At 39.3% G+C, this 15,811-nt stretch overlaps 1 protein-coding gene across 3 annotated transcripts in view; it reads left to right on the top strand.

Moving 5' to 3' along the window:
• The window catches only part of ARFGEF3 (ARFGEF family member 3), an 88,315-nt gene that overhangs the window by 54,513 nt on the left and 17,991 nt on the right, over positions 1–15,811 (top strand). For all 3 annotated transcript variants that reach the window (XM_050314403.1, XM_050314401.1, XM_050314402.1), the window contains 12 exons: positions 1,143–1,250; positions 1,509–1,724; positions 1,972–2,082; positions 3,294–3,444; positions 4,041–4,355; positions 5,943–6,076; positions 7,601–7,746; positions 9,260–9,439; positions 9,813–9,957; positions 11,037–11,159; positions 13,384–13,487; positions 14,139–14,283. In XM_050314403.1, the coding sequence (XP_050170360.1) occupies positions 1,143–1,250; positions 1,509–1,724; positions 1,972–2,082; positions 3,294–3,444; positions 4,041–4,355; positions 5,943–6,076; positions 7,601–7,746; positions 9,260–9,439; positions 9,813–9,957; positions 11,037–11,159; positions 13,384–13,487; positions 14,139–14,283 (1,878 nt within the window). The remainder of the gene's footprint in view (positions 1–1,142; positions 1,251–1,508; positions 1,725–1,971; positions 2,083–3,293; positions 3,445–4,040; positions 4,356–5,942; positions 6,077–7,600; positions 7,747–9,259; positions 9,440–9,812; positions 9,958–11,036; positions 11,160–13,383; positions 13,488–14,138; positions 14,284–15,811) is intronic.

Raw genomic sequence — 15,811 nt, 5'->3', positions numbered from 1 at the left:
TTCATTGAATCAAAACATCTCTTATTTCTGTCAGCTTCAGTTCTGGTAGATTTAATGATAAGCAATAAGGGTGCTGTTTTCTTGATGTCATAGAAAAGCCACTTCAGTGTGCCTGTGGTGCAGTACAAATATAAATAGTGGCATCTGATACTGGAAGACTTCCACAGATTAGACTCCCCTTGGTTCAGATTTGTGCTATGCCAGGGATATGCCAAATGGCACTACAGAGAAACTGAAAACCTGGAGCACCTCTAACAAATGCTTAGAAACAATCCGTAGCTTCATTTGAAGGAAAGAAAGCAAATTGTTTTAGTTGAATGACAACAGGATGGCAATGATATTGTATTGATATAAAATGCACTGTCTGCTTTAATGTGTATGTAATTAAAACAGTATATGTAGGGAGAACCTTAGCTTCCACTGAGCCATTAACTGGTAATCGAAGGGCACTGCTCTGAAAGTTTTTTGCTGATTGTACTGAGCTCAGTGTTACCTTTAGCTATTGAGCTGAGAAGCTGAAAGAAACACTTTGGAAAAACAATAACCATGAAGTGTGTGGAAAAGCGGCTGCTAGAAATCAACCTGGTGTCCCTAACATTAAACTCCCTGTGAAAAGCTTATCTTGTTGTGTTGGAGAAAGGGTTGTATTTCTGTTGTTGAGATTGGACCTACACAGGTCTACTAAAAATTGCATATAAGACATAGGATTCCAGTGCGTCTTGAGGACTCGAACGGAGGTCTGGGAACATCTAGATACAGGATTTAGCAAGATTTAAAATTTTATACTAAGAAATGCAGAGATTTAAGTGTGTGGTAAGTTCTCAACTGTAAGAAATATCAGTAAATCTTTGCTGGGAGTTCTGTTCACTGTGTTACTTGGGGAGCAGGGTGGTGGGGAGGCAGCTTTTGAGAGTGGGATGTTTCCCTTCTTCAACAAAACACTGGTTATTATGAGCAAAGCATAAAATGCCACAGCTCATGTTTATGCCAAGGTTTCAGTAACCTACCAGAAAGAGTAATTAAAAAACCTGAGAAGTCAGGAGTGATAGCACTTACTTGAACAAAGAGCCAGTAAGAGATACTTTCCTTGTACCATCTGTGTGTCAAATAGTAATCTGATGTGTTTTTTAATGTTCTGGCAGACATCGATGGCTTGGGAAGCAGTGCAATCGGTGGCCAATTGATGGCGTCTGCTTCAACTCAATCTCCTCTTTCCCAAAACCGGAAGACAGATGATTCTGTTGTTGCAGGTATTAAGACTGTACTATAAGTGCAAGTGTGTCTACCAGCAGTGGATTGTTACATACCAAAAGTATATTCAGATAAATTGTGTAGAATAACAATTTAAGGGCTGAGGAAAGTATCTCAGTACATCCTGCATGAACTACTCGTTCAGCCTACAAAGGACAAATGTGACTTGGTTTTTTACCACTGATGATAAAACTGCTCTATGTCTAGTTGTAGTAGTTACTACTACAGTAGTAGTAGTAATGTTTTTCCCACTCCAGGAGTTGCTTTTGCCCGATACCTTTTAATCGGCTGTTGGAAGAACTTGATTGACACTTTGTCCACCCCACTGACCGGCCGCATGGCAGGCAGCTCCAAGGGGCTGGCCTTCATCTTGGGAGCAGAAGGAGCCAAGGAGCAGAACCAAAAGGAGAAGGACTCCATCTGCGTGAGCCTGGATGGACTGAGGAGGGCAGCCCGGCTGAGCTGTGCTCTAGGTACTGTTGCATGTGGGATGTCTTGACAGACTCATAAAATAGGATGGTAACTTTCCTTGAAGGAATTTGGGAGAAATAAAATGCAGCCTGCTATTCCAGTCTTGGATAGGAACATAGATTGTGGCAATTCACATAGAGTGCATCTGCCCTAGATATAGCCAGCCAACTTTCCTTGACATTGTCTCTTGTTGAGTTTGCATGGGAGAGGAAATGTTGGTCAACCAGTAATTGTGCTGTTGCTTTACAGGAGTTGCTGCTAACTGTGCATCTGCTCTTGCCCAAATGGCTGCTGCCTCCTGTGTCCAAGAAGAGAAAGAGGAAAAAGAAATCCAAGAACCCAGTGATGCTATAACTCAAGGTAACTGTGTGATTAAATTACCTAACTAATATTGCCTGCAAAAGTGCAACTGGAAAGCACTTTGCCACACATAGTGGCATTCCACTCTGTCGTTCTTCTACTGAACACCACTGACTTGTAGACATATGGGATATATGTCTTCAGTGCATGTTCTGCTGTCCTAGGTTCTTAACATTATATATATATATATATATATAATATAACTAATATATATTATATAACTAATATATATTATATAACTCTATATATATTATATAACTAATTATATTTAAAATGGAACTGAAATCAGTGGAACAACAGATAAGCCAAAAAAATTTTTAATGTGTGCTTTTTAAGCCTTGTGATACTAGTACAACTAGAGGGCATCAGAAAACCAAACTATTTGGGGTTTTTTATGTGTTGGGTGGTAATATAAACTGAGTTTGTGTCCTTCTCCCTGTCCTGTGAATGCATATAATGGCAAGAAGCCCATAACAAAACACAGTGTTGCACGAATGAGCCTACTTAGCACTTAAATTTGGTGTCTTAGTAGAGAAAACAAAACTGAAAAAGCCTGAGCTAAAACAGGCTTTTGATCACTCTGCTAGATATGACTGCAGTGTGTTGGCCAGGCCATGCTGAAGCAGAGAGGAGGCAGTAGGCCAGAGGCCCAACAGATCTGTTCTGTGTAAGCTTGCAAAGCTTCAAAATTTGATCCTTTGCAATGCAGCATGAAAACTAAGCTTTTCAAGGATTCTCAGGAAAAAATGGGTCCAAATGCTTGTAATTCAGATCAAGATTAGTTTTGCTTTGAAAAGCATATCCATTAACAAAAACTCTTTGGTGAAACTTATGTATGAGAGTAGATAAGAAATCCACAAATGCTTTTTTTTCCATAGCAAAGCAGATTTTGTTAAAAATAAGTAAATAGCCAGCCAGATGTCTCTGAAGAGAAATATGTAATGTCACTGACAATCTGTTACTGTTCTGTGGGCAACAAGATGTGAATCTAGCACTGATTTTTCTTCTTCTATATAAGATCAGTCAGAAGGGATTTTAATTTTAAAACTGTCTTAAGTTTATTAGGAAGAAATGGGTTTCTCTGGTTTGTTTTTTGTCTAAATTCATGGGGTTTATAGCTTTCAGTTTGTAATCCTTTGCCATCATCCTATATATGCACCAGTGTTTGTTTAAAAGCTGCAGAAACTATTTGGTTTTTTCCGATGCTGCAGTGAAACAGAAAGTGGAGCAGAAACTGGAGCAGATGGGGAAAATGCAGGGAGTCTGCCTGCACACTGCTCATGTTTTGTGTATGGATGCAGTCCTTAATGTGGGTCTGGAGATGGGAAGCCACAATCAAGACTGTTGGCCTCATGTGTTCAGGTACTTACCAGCTTTCACAAAATAACCAGAATTTATACTATTTTGTACTAAATTGCCTGAAAGTAAGGGACTGAGAAAAAGGGCTTGATGGGCTCTGGGTGTTCTGTATAAACAGTGTTTGAATTAACTACCAGCATCTGTAAAAGGCAAGACAGTACAGTTTTCCACCACTATTCAGAGGCAAAAATCATTACTTAGAAACTTCAAAGCTACCAGAAGACTGTACCAGACCCAGGAATCTAAATGGGCTTTTAAGGCACTGTCACCAAACTATTTGCTATCTAGGCACATGAGAGGTCAAAGGGTGTAAGAAGAAAGGTTATCCATGTGTGGTCTGAGAGTTAGAGATTGTCTGTTCATGGTTTGAGGAAAATGTTCTGTGCATTGTATCTGATTCAGATGTACAAATCAGTGCCTGCGAATTGGCAGCAGGTTTCCATGTCAGTTGGCTTCTCCTACTTATGGGGCTGTGTGGTAGCCAAGAGTACTCTGGAGTACAGACCCAAGCATTTCTTCAGTGAGCCTGTGATTAGTGGGGGGAGGAGTTGGTGTTCTGGGGTGTTTATTCGTCTCTCGCTTCTCCTGTTTGTTCTCAGGGTATGCGAGTACATCAGCACTCTGGAGCACACCCACTTCAGTGATGGTGCTTCCCAGCCCTCCCTTACCATCACCCAGTCACAGCAGGCACCTGGAGGGCTACACCCAGACTCTGAGACTGGTGACTCTCCTCAGGCACTCACCCCGGAGCAGGAGACCACCCTGAGCAACCACCCTGTCATTCAGCCAGTTTCTATCCAGGATCTCATCAAGGACAACAGTAAGGGCAGAGCTTTTGAGTTCCGTGGAGGCAGTCTGCTGTGTGGGACCAGTGCTGCCAAGGCTGTTCTCACGCTCTCCACACAAGCTGACAGGTAAAAACAGTGCTGTCAGGAACCAGAGTCCTTGTTCCCAAAACAGTACCAAAATAGCCCTTTTTGTGCTGCAGTGGGTCTAATCTTTGTTCATTGCAGCCACTTGCTTCAGCTGAATTTCACAAGAGGACAACAGTTTCTAAAAGACTGGGTTTTTTTCATCTCTGCAGTACCTGCCCTGCAGTTACTGAGCTGAGTATGTCTGTGCACAACAGTGAATATGCCACATAAATCAAATGCATCCTGAGAGTGATGGATTTATTTCTTGCATGTAAATTAATCTGTTGTATTCAGTAAAGCAAACAAAATAAGTGGGTGTCTTATCCTGACAGGAAGGGATTGAGTGACAAGACTGTCAGTTAGAAAGCATCTGCTTCTGTCAGGACTGTGTGGACAGTTTATCAGGTGTCCCCAGTGTGTCTAGAGGAGGAAGGGTCACCAAGCATGGTCACAGAGTGATGTGGTTAAGCATCCCTTCATCGTGGTCTGCTGACTGATATGTGTCGCAGACTTTTGCGTTATTTCTGCTATTTTTTAAGCAGCCTAGGCTAGAGCTGAAAATTTGCCGAGTTTGCATGCTTATAATTATCTTTTTTCTCCAACTGACATTTTACATATCGATCTCTGGCCATAGGAAGCTGTTGTTTGTAAATTCAGAACCAAAAGTAATGGATGAACTGCTTGTAGAAGTTTGACTCTGGACATAGAAAGTATCTTTTCTTTAGGAAACTCACAATACAACTCGGTTCTGAGGATTAGAGAATAGCAATACTGTAATCTTAATGAGGCAGGTTTGATTTCTATGCTTTTACTTCAGTGTGAACATTTATTAGGACTCAATCCCCAGTTTCCTAGGGCTATAGAAAGTTTTTCATGAAAAACAATGTCAGAAGATCTTATTTTTGTCAATTTCTGGCTGCACCATGTGAAATTTCATTGTAGTCTCTGTGGAACCCACCTCCTGTGTAACCATGTTTGCTTTTTAAGTGTACAGATTTTAACTGGTAAATCTAAAGGGCTCACTGCAGCTGAAAATAAGGACTCTGGCTTATATTTGTTGTAGTTTAACAAAAACATAACTCCGTACTAGGCATGGTGAGAAAATTAACTCTACCCCAGCCCAAACCAGCACTATGTTCCAAAATAGCAATTCAGGTACAATAACTTTAGATCTAAGACTTCAATTAATTTGTTTTTCATGTAAGGCTCCGTGACTTTAGATGGAACAAACTGGTATAACTGTAAAGTCAATGAAACAATGATGATGTATGTTGTGAGGACTAGGCATGTTCTGTTTTGTTTTTTCATTAGTGGTTCATGAACTGCTTTGAAAAAGTGACTTTTTGTTGTAGTACCATAGTTGGATCCCAAAAGATTCTGTTTGGTCCCACAGCAACCCTCCAATTATTAAAGCTTCTGGATCAAAGTCTTTCTGTAGCACTGTATAAAAGAAAAAGCCCTCAATAACCCAATGTGTCATCAAAGGTCACACATAGCAGCCATAACAGATAAGAGTTTTCTTCTTACATACGCATTTGAGTCTGCATCTCATGAATTTTTCAGTTAGATTCTGTTCTTTACTTATAGGCTCTTTGAAGATGCTGCTGACAAGTTAAACTTGACGGCACTGGCAGGCTTCCTTTACCAGCTCAAGAAGGCTTCTCAGGCCCAGCTCTTCCATTCAGTCACAGATACAGTTGATTACTCACTAGCAATGCCAGGTAAGTCACCTGAAGATCCCTTACAAAGTGTTTCATATACAACTGTACTGCTTACAGGACTTACTCTGTGTCCTTACAGTTTTGATTTTTTCCAATTGAAAATTCAAGATAAAAATAAAACACAGAATTTAGTCTAATAAGATCTCTCTGTAGGAACAATTCAAAGTCTTTAGAAAAGGCTGAGCATTTTTTTTTCGGGCAGGGACCACATCCACATCTGCTTTGAAACACTTCAGAGGGCATTCATTTCATTCTTGGACTTTGGGGGTGTTAATTATCCACAGATACTTAATTACAACTTCACTTTGGAGCCTAGTCCAGTATGGAAACTTGGGTGAATGTGAACCTAAGACAGTGGATTTAGGTTAGATGTTTGACAGTGGGATAACTTCAGAAGTGTTCAGAAAATGGGTAATAGCGAACAAAGCACACAAATGAAGAGTGTTAAATAAAGCAGTGGGATTTGTCCTACTTGCTCTTCCCCAACAGAGTGGATGGGGCATGTGCCTTACAGTGCAAATGGTTGTTTTCATCACTGTCTCAAATAGATCAGAAGGATTGGGCACAGAGGAAGATCTTTCACTTAAATTTGTACTGTGCCTGTAGAAGCTACATTACTCATACAGGTTTTGTTCTGTCATGGATTTTATCTGATATATGTCTCCAGTTTAATCAGTTTCCCCTTTCCCTGAAGTGCTGTTTGTCATTTGCCAATATAACACTTCAAGTTGATTGGTTTTTTGCTCTTGCTTTGTCTCCAGGCTTCAACATTCATAACTAGTTTTAATAGCTATCCTCTTTTCATGTATGTAGTAGTCAATCAACAGTAGTAAGCAATAATGAAACTGAAATCAGGATAGAGCAATTAAGTGCAATTTTTTATTTTAAAAGTGGTATGTCCCCTGATTATATATCTCATTAGAGATAAAAGCACCAGTATATGTTTGAATGAGGGAATGAAATGTCTTTCCAAATTTTATAAGAACAATGGAAGATGAATCCCTTTCAACAGCAAATAACAAGTGACTGGGGAACAGTAAAGCGTTTTCTCACATTCTGTTCTTTGTATCCTTTGCTTAATAAGAAATACAAAATTAAGTACCCAAACTAAATAATTTGCAGTTTATATTCTTTCCTGTAGATGTCACCAAAGGCTTTTGTAACTACCATTTTGGGTCTTACTATCAATTATTTAGCTACTTGCTTAACTTTTCTGCAGTATTTCTCTAGGACTTTGTCTTTAATACGTTTGCAAAAAACAGGAGTGATCACTTAAATCAAAATTATGTTTAATAAGTTGTTCTTAAGACGTGGATCCATCTCTTGTTCTTTTACTTATACAAGTATAGACTGTGTTTTTCATTGGGGTTTTTTTTGGTTTTTTTCCTTTTTCTCATCCCTCCTTAAACCTCCCCCTGACTTAATAAATAATTTTCAACCTGATTTCAATTCCAATTTAGACATTTAGAGATGGAGGAGCAGCTGATGCCTAGCTTCCATTTATTTTCTTATACTTTCTTGTAGGGGAAGTAAAATCTACCCAGGACAGGAGAAGTGCACTTCACTTGTTCCGACTTGGTGATGCCATGCTCAGAATTGTAAGGAGTAAATCTCGCCCGTTGCTCCACCTCATGCGCTGCTGGAGCCTGGTGGCACCTCACCTTGTAGAGGTAGGAACAGGGGACAAAAATGTGAATGTGTGGAAGAGATGACAGAGGTGAAAAAGATGGAGAAGGCTTGATAGCTCTTAAAATGTATAACAACCCTCAACATTTTCAAATCTACTAGGTATTGTATAAACCATGTCATATACCGTGATACTGCAACAAAGGGCTGTGCTTTTAAGTAACTGAAATGGGCAGGACCAGGGACAGGGTGTTGGATTTTTGCAATATGATGCAAAATGTGTCTGGTGAAAAAACTCAAACCACACCAAGAGGCTATAAGTAACTCCTCCATCAAGTCTTCCCATAAAAGGATACAGGTTTCTTTTCCTACATAAAACCAGCTCAATGGGAAGGATTATAACATTTTTCCCTTTCCTTCTGCTTCCTTGTGAACACTGCTCAGTGGCATGCCAGTAGCAGCCACAAAATGGATTTCAGTCATAACAAATGAAATTTCCTCAGTCAAATTTTCAGTCTTTTCAGATGAAATGCTGGTGTCTTGACTTCTTAGAGCTTTTTGATTTGTATCATTGGTATGAATAAATGTGCAGTACTTTTTTTCTTTCTGTTGATGAGGTGTGTAGTGTCATTTGCCCAGGTCTGGTGGGAGTATGCTTATCTGAAGTCTAAAGATGAGCTGTTCAGTAAATTACCATAGCACTTTCTTTCATTGACTTGAGAAAATGTGTAGACCATCTTACAGCAGAGATCACACATCAGGAAGTCTCAATGGAATCCCTTTAAGTGAAGTAGAAATAACAAAGAAGGGTTTTGTTGTGTGCTTTACAGCCCTTTATCTTGAAAACCTGTGTCCTCCTTACCTTTGTATAACAACCTGAGATATCTTTAAATACTTTGCATGTTTTGAACACTTTAGGGTCTTTTAAGATCCCACACTAGTTTAAATTCAAGTACCATCTATGTTTTTAGACACAGGAGTGGTCAGACTTTTGGGTTAACTTCAGTGAAGATGAGGGCATTATCAGTAAAAAGTAACATCACAGAAAGGATAACCTGCATAGTTGCTTAAAATGGTAACTTTATATTCAGATTCACTGCTCTTCAATTTTATAACAGTTCTTCCAAGTGTCAAGAACCTTGAAGTTCCATAAATAGCCAGATAAGTGGCACTTGTTCATGCCTACATAGGTATGGTGAATATTTGCAGAAACTACCTTTTTGAAGGGAAAAATGGTCACCCAGTAGAAACAAAAGACAGTGTTTCACATGAGTTCTGTTCTGTGAGTTTTAGTATTTATTTATTTTTTAGCTCTGTACTTTTGGAATTGTTAACAAACCTTCATGCATCTGTGGAACTCCCAGCAACTCAGAGTCTCAGTCATCTGTTTCCATGGCAGTACTCCCTCATTTTCAGTGTAGTGGGGTCCCTAGTAACATCAGTGGTGAAACCGCTTTTAGGGTTCAGCAACATGAAGTGCTTACCTCCCTTGAAAGTGTCTCACTAAACCAAATGTTTTCTCTTGCACATACTCTAATACTTCTCCTTTCCCTGCAGGCTGCCTGTCATAAGGAGAGGCATGTGTCTCGAAAGGCTGTCTCCTTCATCCATGACATCCTCACTGAAGTGCTGATGGACTGGAATGAGCCTTCTCACTTTCACTTTAACGAGGCGCTTTTCCGCCCCTTTGAGCGCATCATGCAGCTAGAGCTGTGTGATGAGGATGTCCAAGACCAGGCAAGTCAGTTCTGATATGGGTGTCTGTATTTGGCCTACCATGCCCGTAAGAAGAATGGTTTCTGGAATGCACTTGGTCCACCTGAATGTTTCTCAGATTCCCTTCAAATGCTGTCCTTTAATGATCTTCAAAGAATTGAGAGTGCTCTGCCTACCTAAACCAGCATTGTGATACAGCACAGAGACAGTACACCTGGCTTTAAAGCAATTAAATAAAGCTTTTCTATTATCTAAAGAAGTTTAAATAATAAATTAGTCTAGACTGAGTGAAATCTAGGAATCTGAAGACACTGTCATTCTTTCTGAAGATCCATCTATATATCAGTTCTGTTTTTTGATTCTGTTCTTTTAACCCCTCTTACACTGACTGCAGGTGGTCACCTCTATAGGAGAGTTGGTGGAAATGTGTTCTACCCAGATCCAGTCGGGATGGAGACCCCTATTCAGTGCCCTGGAAACAGTGCACAGCAGCAGCAAGTCAGAGGTTAAAGAGTACCTTGTAGGAGAATACTCTATGGGTAAGGACTTACTGCACTGACTGTTCCATATGTGTTTTAGATTCCCTGGGGGACACAGTAACTAAATGTATTTAAATGCCCTAACTGAACAGTGGCACTGCAATACTCCAGAACTGTACTCAAGTATCTGACTTCTTAGTTGGAAGGGGAAGGCAAAGCACAGGTATTGTTCTGACTTTTTGGCCTCTAAATTCTGACAGATGAGTAGAATGAGAAAGAAATGCTTCAAACCTATGTGAATAATTTTGAGCAACACAGTAGTTGAGGCATACTGAGCTTGGCTGAGCCCTGGTCACTGTCCTGCTCAAGAAAGGGAAGCAGATTGTATACAACCAGCATGTCTCATGTGGACTGTCTTCCTTATTGTGTGAAACCTAGTGCTCTTAAACATCATGGTAACTTAATGTGATAATCTAGACAAGCGCTTGTCCAGGTAGTTTAATCATAAGGTTTTCAGATTGCTGGTGCTGCAAGAATTTGCACCCCTCTTTGCTTGTATGGAAATGGAGTAATACGGGAAAATAATTTCATTCTGTTCTTTTGCCCCATTCAAAGGTATTTTAAATGTTACAAGTCACATGTAAGGTTTCTTCGTAAACTTTGTCTTTGAGATCTGTTAAAACTGATGGCTGAATGCAGGTGTACACAGCTTTTGAAGATTGATAATCTACTTGGGAAAAACAAGGCTATTTTGTTACTGTGTGGTCTCAATAGTTTTCTGCGTGATTGATGTCCTCTTGGCAGTTATCAAAAACTGAACTAGAAAATAAACATAAACCTCCACCAAACGAAGTATTAGCTTCTGAATTGAGTTCAAGAGGTGAAACCTGCTCTTACCATTTGGACAGGCATACGCTAGTATTTGACATAGATTAGGCAAAGGAGGGACTCTGTATCTCTTCCTATGAAAGGCTACATGAGTTGCCTCAGGAGCAAGAGAAGCTTTTACTTTTAAGATGGTTTCTGTCTCTACTCAGAATAGAAAAAGATTTTACAGATTCAATTTAATTTTTGAAAAATGGTTGGAAAATCATTTTTATAGGAGTTGGGGAAAAGTTCTCATCTTGTTATTTCCACAGGGAAACGCCAGGCTCCGGTGTTTGATGTCTTCGAAGCATTTCTAAACACAGACAGCATCCAGGTCTTTGCCAATGCTGCCACCAGTTATATTATGTGCCTTATGAAGTTTGTCAAAGGACTGGGTAAATATTTTCCTTTCCTATTAAGTCATGGTATTTCAAACTTGATCCTGCAGAAGAGGATAATTCAGTTGTGTAATACATAGTATGGTAGAAAAGAGAGAGAAAATGAAGAACATGAGTCCACAATGCTTAAAAAAAAATGAAATGGAGACTGAGGGATTATTTGACAAACATTTTTAATACTCTCAGTTCTTCAAGTTTTTATAGCATCAAAAATGCATCTCACTATTAAATGTCTACTCCGTCTGATCTTAATTTGCAGCAGAACTTGCTTACATTCATTTAAAGAATAAAACCCGAACCAAACCCACTACCTAGAATATTACAGAAATGGCCTGGCGTTATGCAGAGACACTAGGGAGTATCTGCAACAGAATAGGGTGTGTTTTATGTTCAGAGGTCAAAGGCACATCTGCTTTATGTCCTTGCCCACCTCAGCAGCAGTAGTTTGGCGTATGCACTGCTGAAAACCTGCCGAACCTTCTGTGAGGTCCTGAGCATTGCAACTCACACCACTGTCCCTGTGCTTTGTGTTGTGTTACTGAGGGCAGCAGAGACCAAGAATATCGTGCCAGGGTGACCCTGCAGAGTAATTGTGGTGCTTTGCCAAAATTCAGAACAAAGAGAAATGCTGGGTCGTTCTGATCGCCCATGCTTACCCTGATCATTAGAATTCGACACTTTTCATTGAACTGTGACAATGATGGGGTGTTTTGGTTATCTAAATTACAGAACTTCCAATGAGTGGTAAAATTAGACTTTTGGTTTCTATAGGTATATTGATTCACAGAGGTTTCTGTCTGTAAATAACTCCTTTGATCTAAATGAAGCACCTAACTGCAGCAAATCTAGTCTTTACTCTTGTCTTATTAAGCTATTTCACTATTGATTTAAATGGAGGCAGAATTCAACTTGTGATAACAGACCATAATTACTACAAAAGAGAAATAAACTTGCATGTCCAATACCAATAGAGGGAACTCATGTTTCTTCTGGAGAGTTCAAAAGCCTGTCTTTATGTTTCTTTAGGTTTCTTAGTTACATGAGATAATTTTGACCCCTTTGTGGTCACATGTCAAAAAGCAAGATTTTTTTTTAATTAAAGGTAGTAGGACTATGGGATACTTCAGCAAATACCATACTATGTGCATTTTAATGTAAAACTAAAGGATTCAAATTTCACTGGCTGACTTGGCTGATCTCAATAGTGGACAAAACTTTAAAATGCATTATGGAGGGAATCATTAAGGGCATAGAAGAAACAAATAAATATAGTGAAAGGAGAATAAAGTAGGACTTAATAAAAGGATTTAATATTTATTTTGTGGTTTTTCTGAGAGAAGTAGCTCTTAAGACAACAGAATGTTTATGTGTCTAGGCATTTAGTAAAGTTTCAAATTTGGCACTGAATTGAAAGTAGTTGGATAAAATGGAAAAATGGTTATAAACCAAGTATTCTAAGGTGGGCAGAACACTGGCTGACAGGGGAGGAAAACAGACTGTGCAGACAGGAAAATGGTGGAATGAATGGAGTTATCCAGAGAGGATCTCTGCAGCAGGATGCCTTGGAACTGCTCTGCTTATTGAATTCACTTAATGAAACTGACCTGAAAGAAAGAGTCTGCTGATGTCGTAGAGTTGGTAATACTAGCAATTTTTAGCCTGAGGATATATATCATACAGTTGAAACTGTGAGACCTTGACACCTGAATTAGACAGCAGAAGGAAATATAGTAGCACAAAATATAAAATGGTGCATTTAAGCAGTAAATAAACTAAAAGGAAGAACTTGTGCTATAAAAACTTTCCAGGGCACTGGGGTACAAATGAATAGAAAAAAAAATGAGTATAGTAATTGAGCAAAGAATAAGAATATAATATGAGCAAGTAATTACAACACCCATGGAAGAAAGTGGAGTGGATCAATATAGCAGATAATATAATATATGATTATAAGAACTCCCAAACACTTTACTAAAGAGTCATTAAATAGGCGTATCTGTATCAAAACATTTATTCATATACAAGTTTGTGGGCCAACAGTGACCAGTATTACTGTATTGTTTGTGTGGGGGTCATCTGGTTGTCATCTAAGATGATCAAAGAAAGAATGTTTTCTGGCTTCTGTTCAGATATTAAGGCATAAGTGAATGAAAAAGGAAAAAGAATTCTATGTTTGTTTATATTCTTCTGTCCTTCCCAATGCTACCTTTCCTGTCCTCAGGGGAAGTAGATTGTAAGGAGATGGGTGACTGTGTGCCAGGATCAGGATCTGCATCTACAGACTTGTGCCTTCCTGCACTTGATTACCTCAGGAGATGTTCTCAGGTATGATGAACAATCTTATACAGGCACTAACTTGGCCTAGGAAACAGTTCTACTCTGCAGGCTCTACAACAGTCATGAGATGGTTTGCATGAATCTAGCAAAGTCTGTGGTGACCCTGATGGTAATAACCTGCACTGCCAAATGGTCAGTGGCTATATCTGAAGGCATATCATACCTTGTAGGCCAATTAGTGGTGGGAAAACTGATGAAATAAAAGCACCCAGGGAGCATGTGGGAAAATGTGAACAATGAAAACCTAGTAGTAACATATACAAAGCCAAATTCATTCTTATTTAAATGGTAACTGTAAACAATGTTGAGAATCAAAGACAAAAAAACCAACAAACAAACAAACAAGCAAAAAACCAAAACAACTTGAGAATGCCCAGATCTTAAGAGCAACAGGTTACACCCTCTGAAACACAGAAGCAGCTTATTTGTACCATGAAAACTTATCTGAAGCTTGGGGCAAATCTGTAATAATTGGAATGCTGAGGTGTTTCCTCTAAACTTCTGGCCTCTAATTGTGTTTTCGTAGCTTTTATTTTATTTTGCGTACTTGTGTTGTATGTGATAGCTTTTACAAACTTTAATATATTTACTTATCCTCTCTTTTTTTTCCTCTATCTCCTCTCCACTTCCCTCCCCAAGTTGTTAGCCAAAATCTATAAAATGCCCTTGAAACCCATCTTCCTCAGTGGTCGGCTAGTTAATTTGCCCCGCAGAGTGCAGGAACAGTCAGCCAGCAGTGAGGATGGTATTGAATGCATCCTTTCTGACTTTGATGATGACACTGGTAAGTGCATTGAAAGCAGTAAGTGCAGAATTAATCAATTACTTCTTCCACATGTTGCTGTAAATTTTGCCAACTGCTGAAAGCAAAAACTTCATCGTCTCCCTGTTGTCTACACAAACACATGTGCACACACAGAGTTTGGAAGTTCAGATCACATCACCTTCTTTATGTAAAGATACAGTTCATATATGAGAAAAATACAACCCATCTGCTAGGGCGAGGCAACAATATTTTAATGAATAATTATTTTGATTATCCTGATATTCATAATACAACCAAGGTATATTTCTGAGACCTAACCCAAAACAACCTTTCTAGACTGCAGCTGAAGTAAAGGAGTGAAAACCTTTTAAGGTTGGTATTGGCAGGCCTGCCTTAACAGAAAAAAATATCAGTATTTAGTTACAACCTAGAAAGATAAGGAATAATTGTTTAAATGTTTTCAAACTTGTGTCCTGTGGTCTGTTGAAATAAACGGTGAATTTCTGAAGTCCATATAAAGCTACATGACCTCCAGAAAAAACAAGCAACATTTGTCTCCTGATTGTTTGTGTGGTTTATATAGGTTGTGGATTAATCAGGTGTTTGATGAAATAGATCTGTGCAGAGCCAAGTGGTAGAGGAATGCAGCCTTACAGCTTCTGAACTCAGGAGGCCTTCACAGTAGTGCAGTCACTTTTGAATATCTGAACTACTGAGCTGTTCCAAACAGGCTGCTTCTGCGAAGAATCAGCTCCAACCTGTCAGAAAGCAGGCTGACTCCAATGCGTTTCATTCATGTGCCTCACCAGGCTGGCCCTTGGTACCTACTTTTATCTAGACTCTTCCATCACATGGATTGTCCTGTTCCACTGCCACCCTGGATAAAGGAGAGAAGAGCTGCTCTCTGAAAACAGAAAATCACAAGTCCTATTTTTTCACAAAACAACCTTTTACTTACTTCTATGTTTGTGTTTGGTTTCGGTTTAGTTTTTCTAAGTCATTGAAGCCTCTGTTTGAGTCAGTCCTTGGGACTTGACCTAGGGTCTCCCCACCTCAGGTGAACACACTTTGCCTGCTGTTCTGAAGTGGTTCTGCCTATCAGTGTCTTTCTGTGATTAGAAGTGCCATCCTACAGCAAAGAAACCTTCTGATTTGATTTTTGTCACAGTTAAGCACTAAAACTGTCACCCAATTTGTTATTTAGATGGTAATGGTGTTAGAACATTGCTAGGTGAACTGACTTTACAAAGACAGGAGGCAGTGTTTCATCTGGTGCTCTAGAGTTCAAAGTCGCTACCAGGATGGGGCAAAATGTCTTAGCCTACTTTGCCATATTTGCAGTGTATTTTCATAGTGTATTTGATACCAGCAAGTGTCATGCAGACAAAGACTACATCAGCATAGCTACCAGTGGCAGAGAACATGAGCTTATTGGTGAATCAAAGTAAAATCCGCTTTAGCCTAATAAACTCCTAGCCTTCTTGACTTAAGAATAACACTATATAGTGGCAGGAGTGTAATATGCAAGATCCTTCTAGTCATTCAT

This window comes from Myiozetetes cayanensis, unplaced genomic scaffold (assembly GCF_022539395.1).
Source record: "Myiozetetes cayanensis isolate MyiCay16 unplaced genomic scaffold, myiCay2020 scf2-11, whole genome shotgun sequence".
Taxonomy (NCBI): Eukaryota; Metazoa; Chordata; class Aves; order Passeriformes; family Tyrannidae; genus Myiozetetes; species Myiozetetes cayanensis.
The sequence above is the reverse complement of the archived record's forward strand: the minus strand, read 5'-3'. Positions and strand labels throughout refer to the sequence as shown.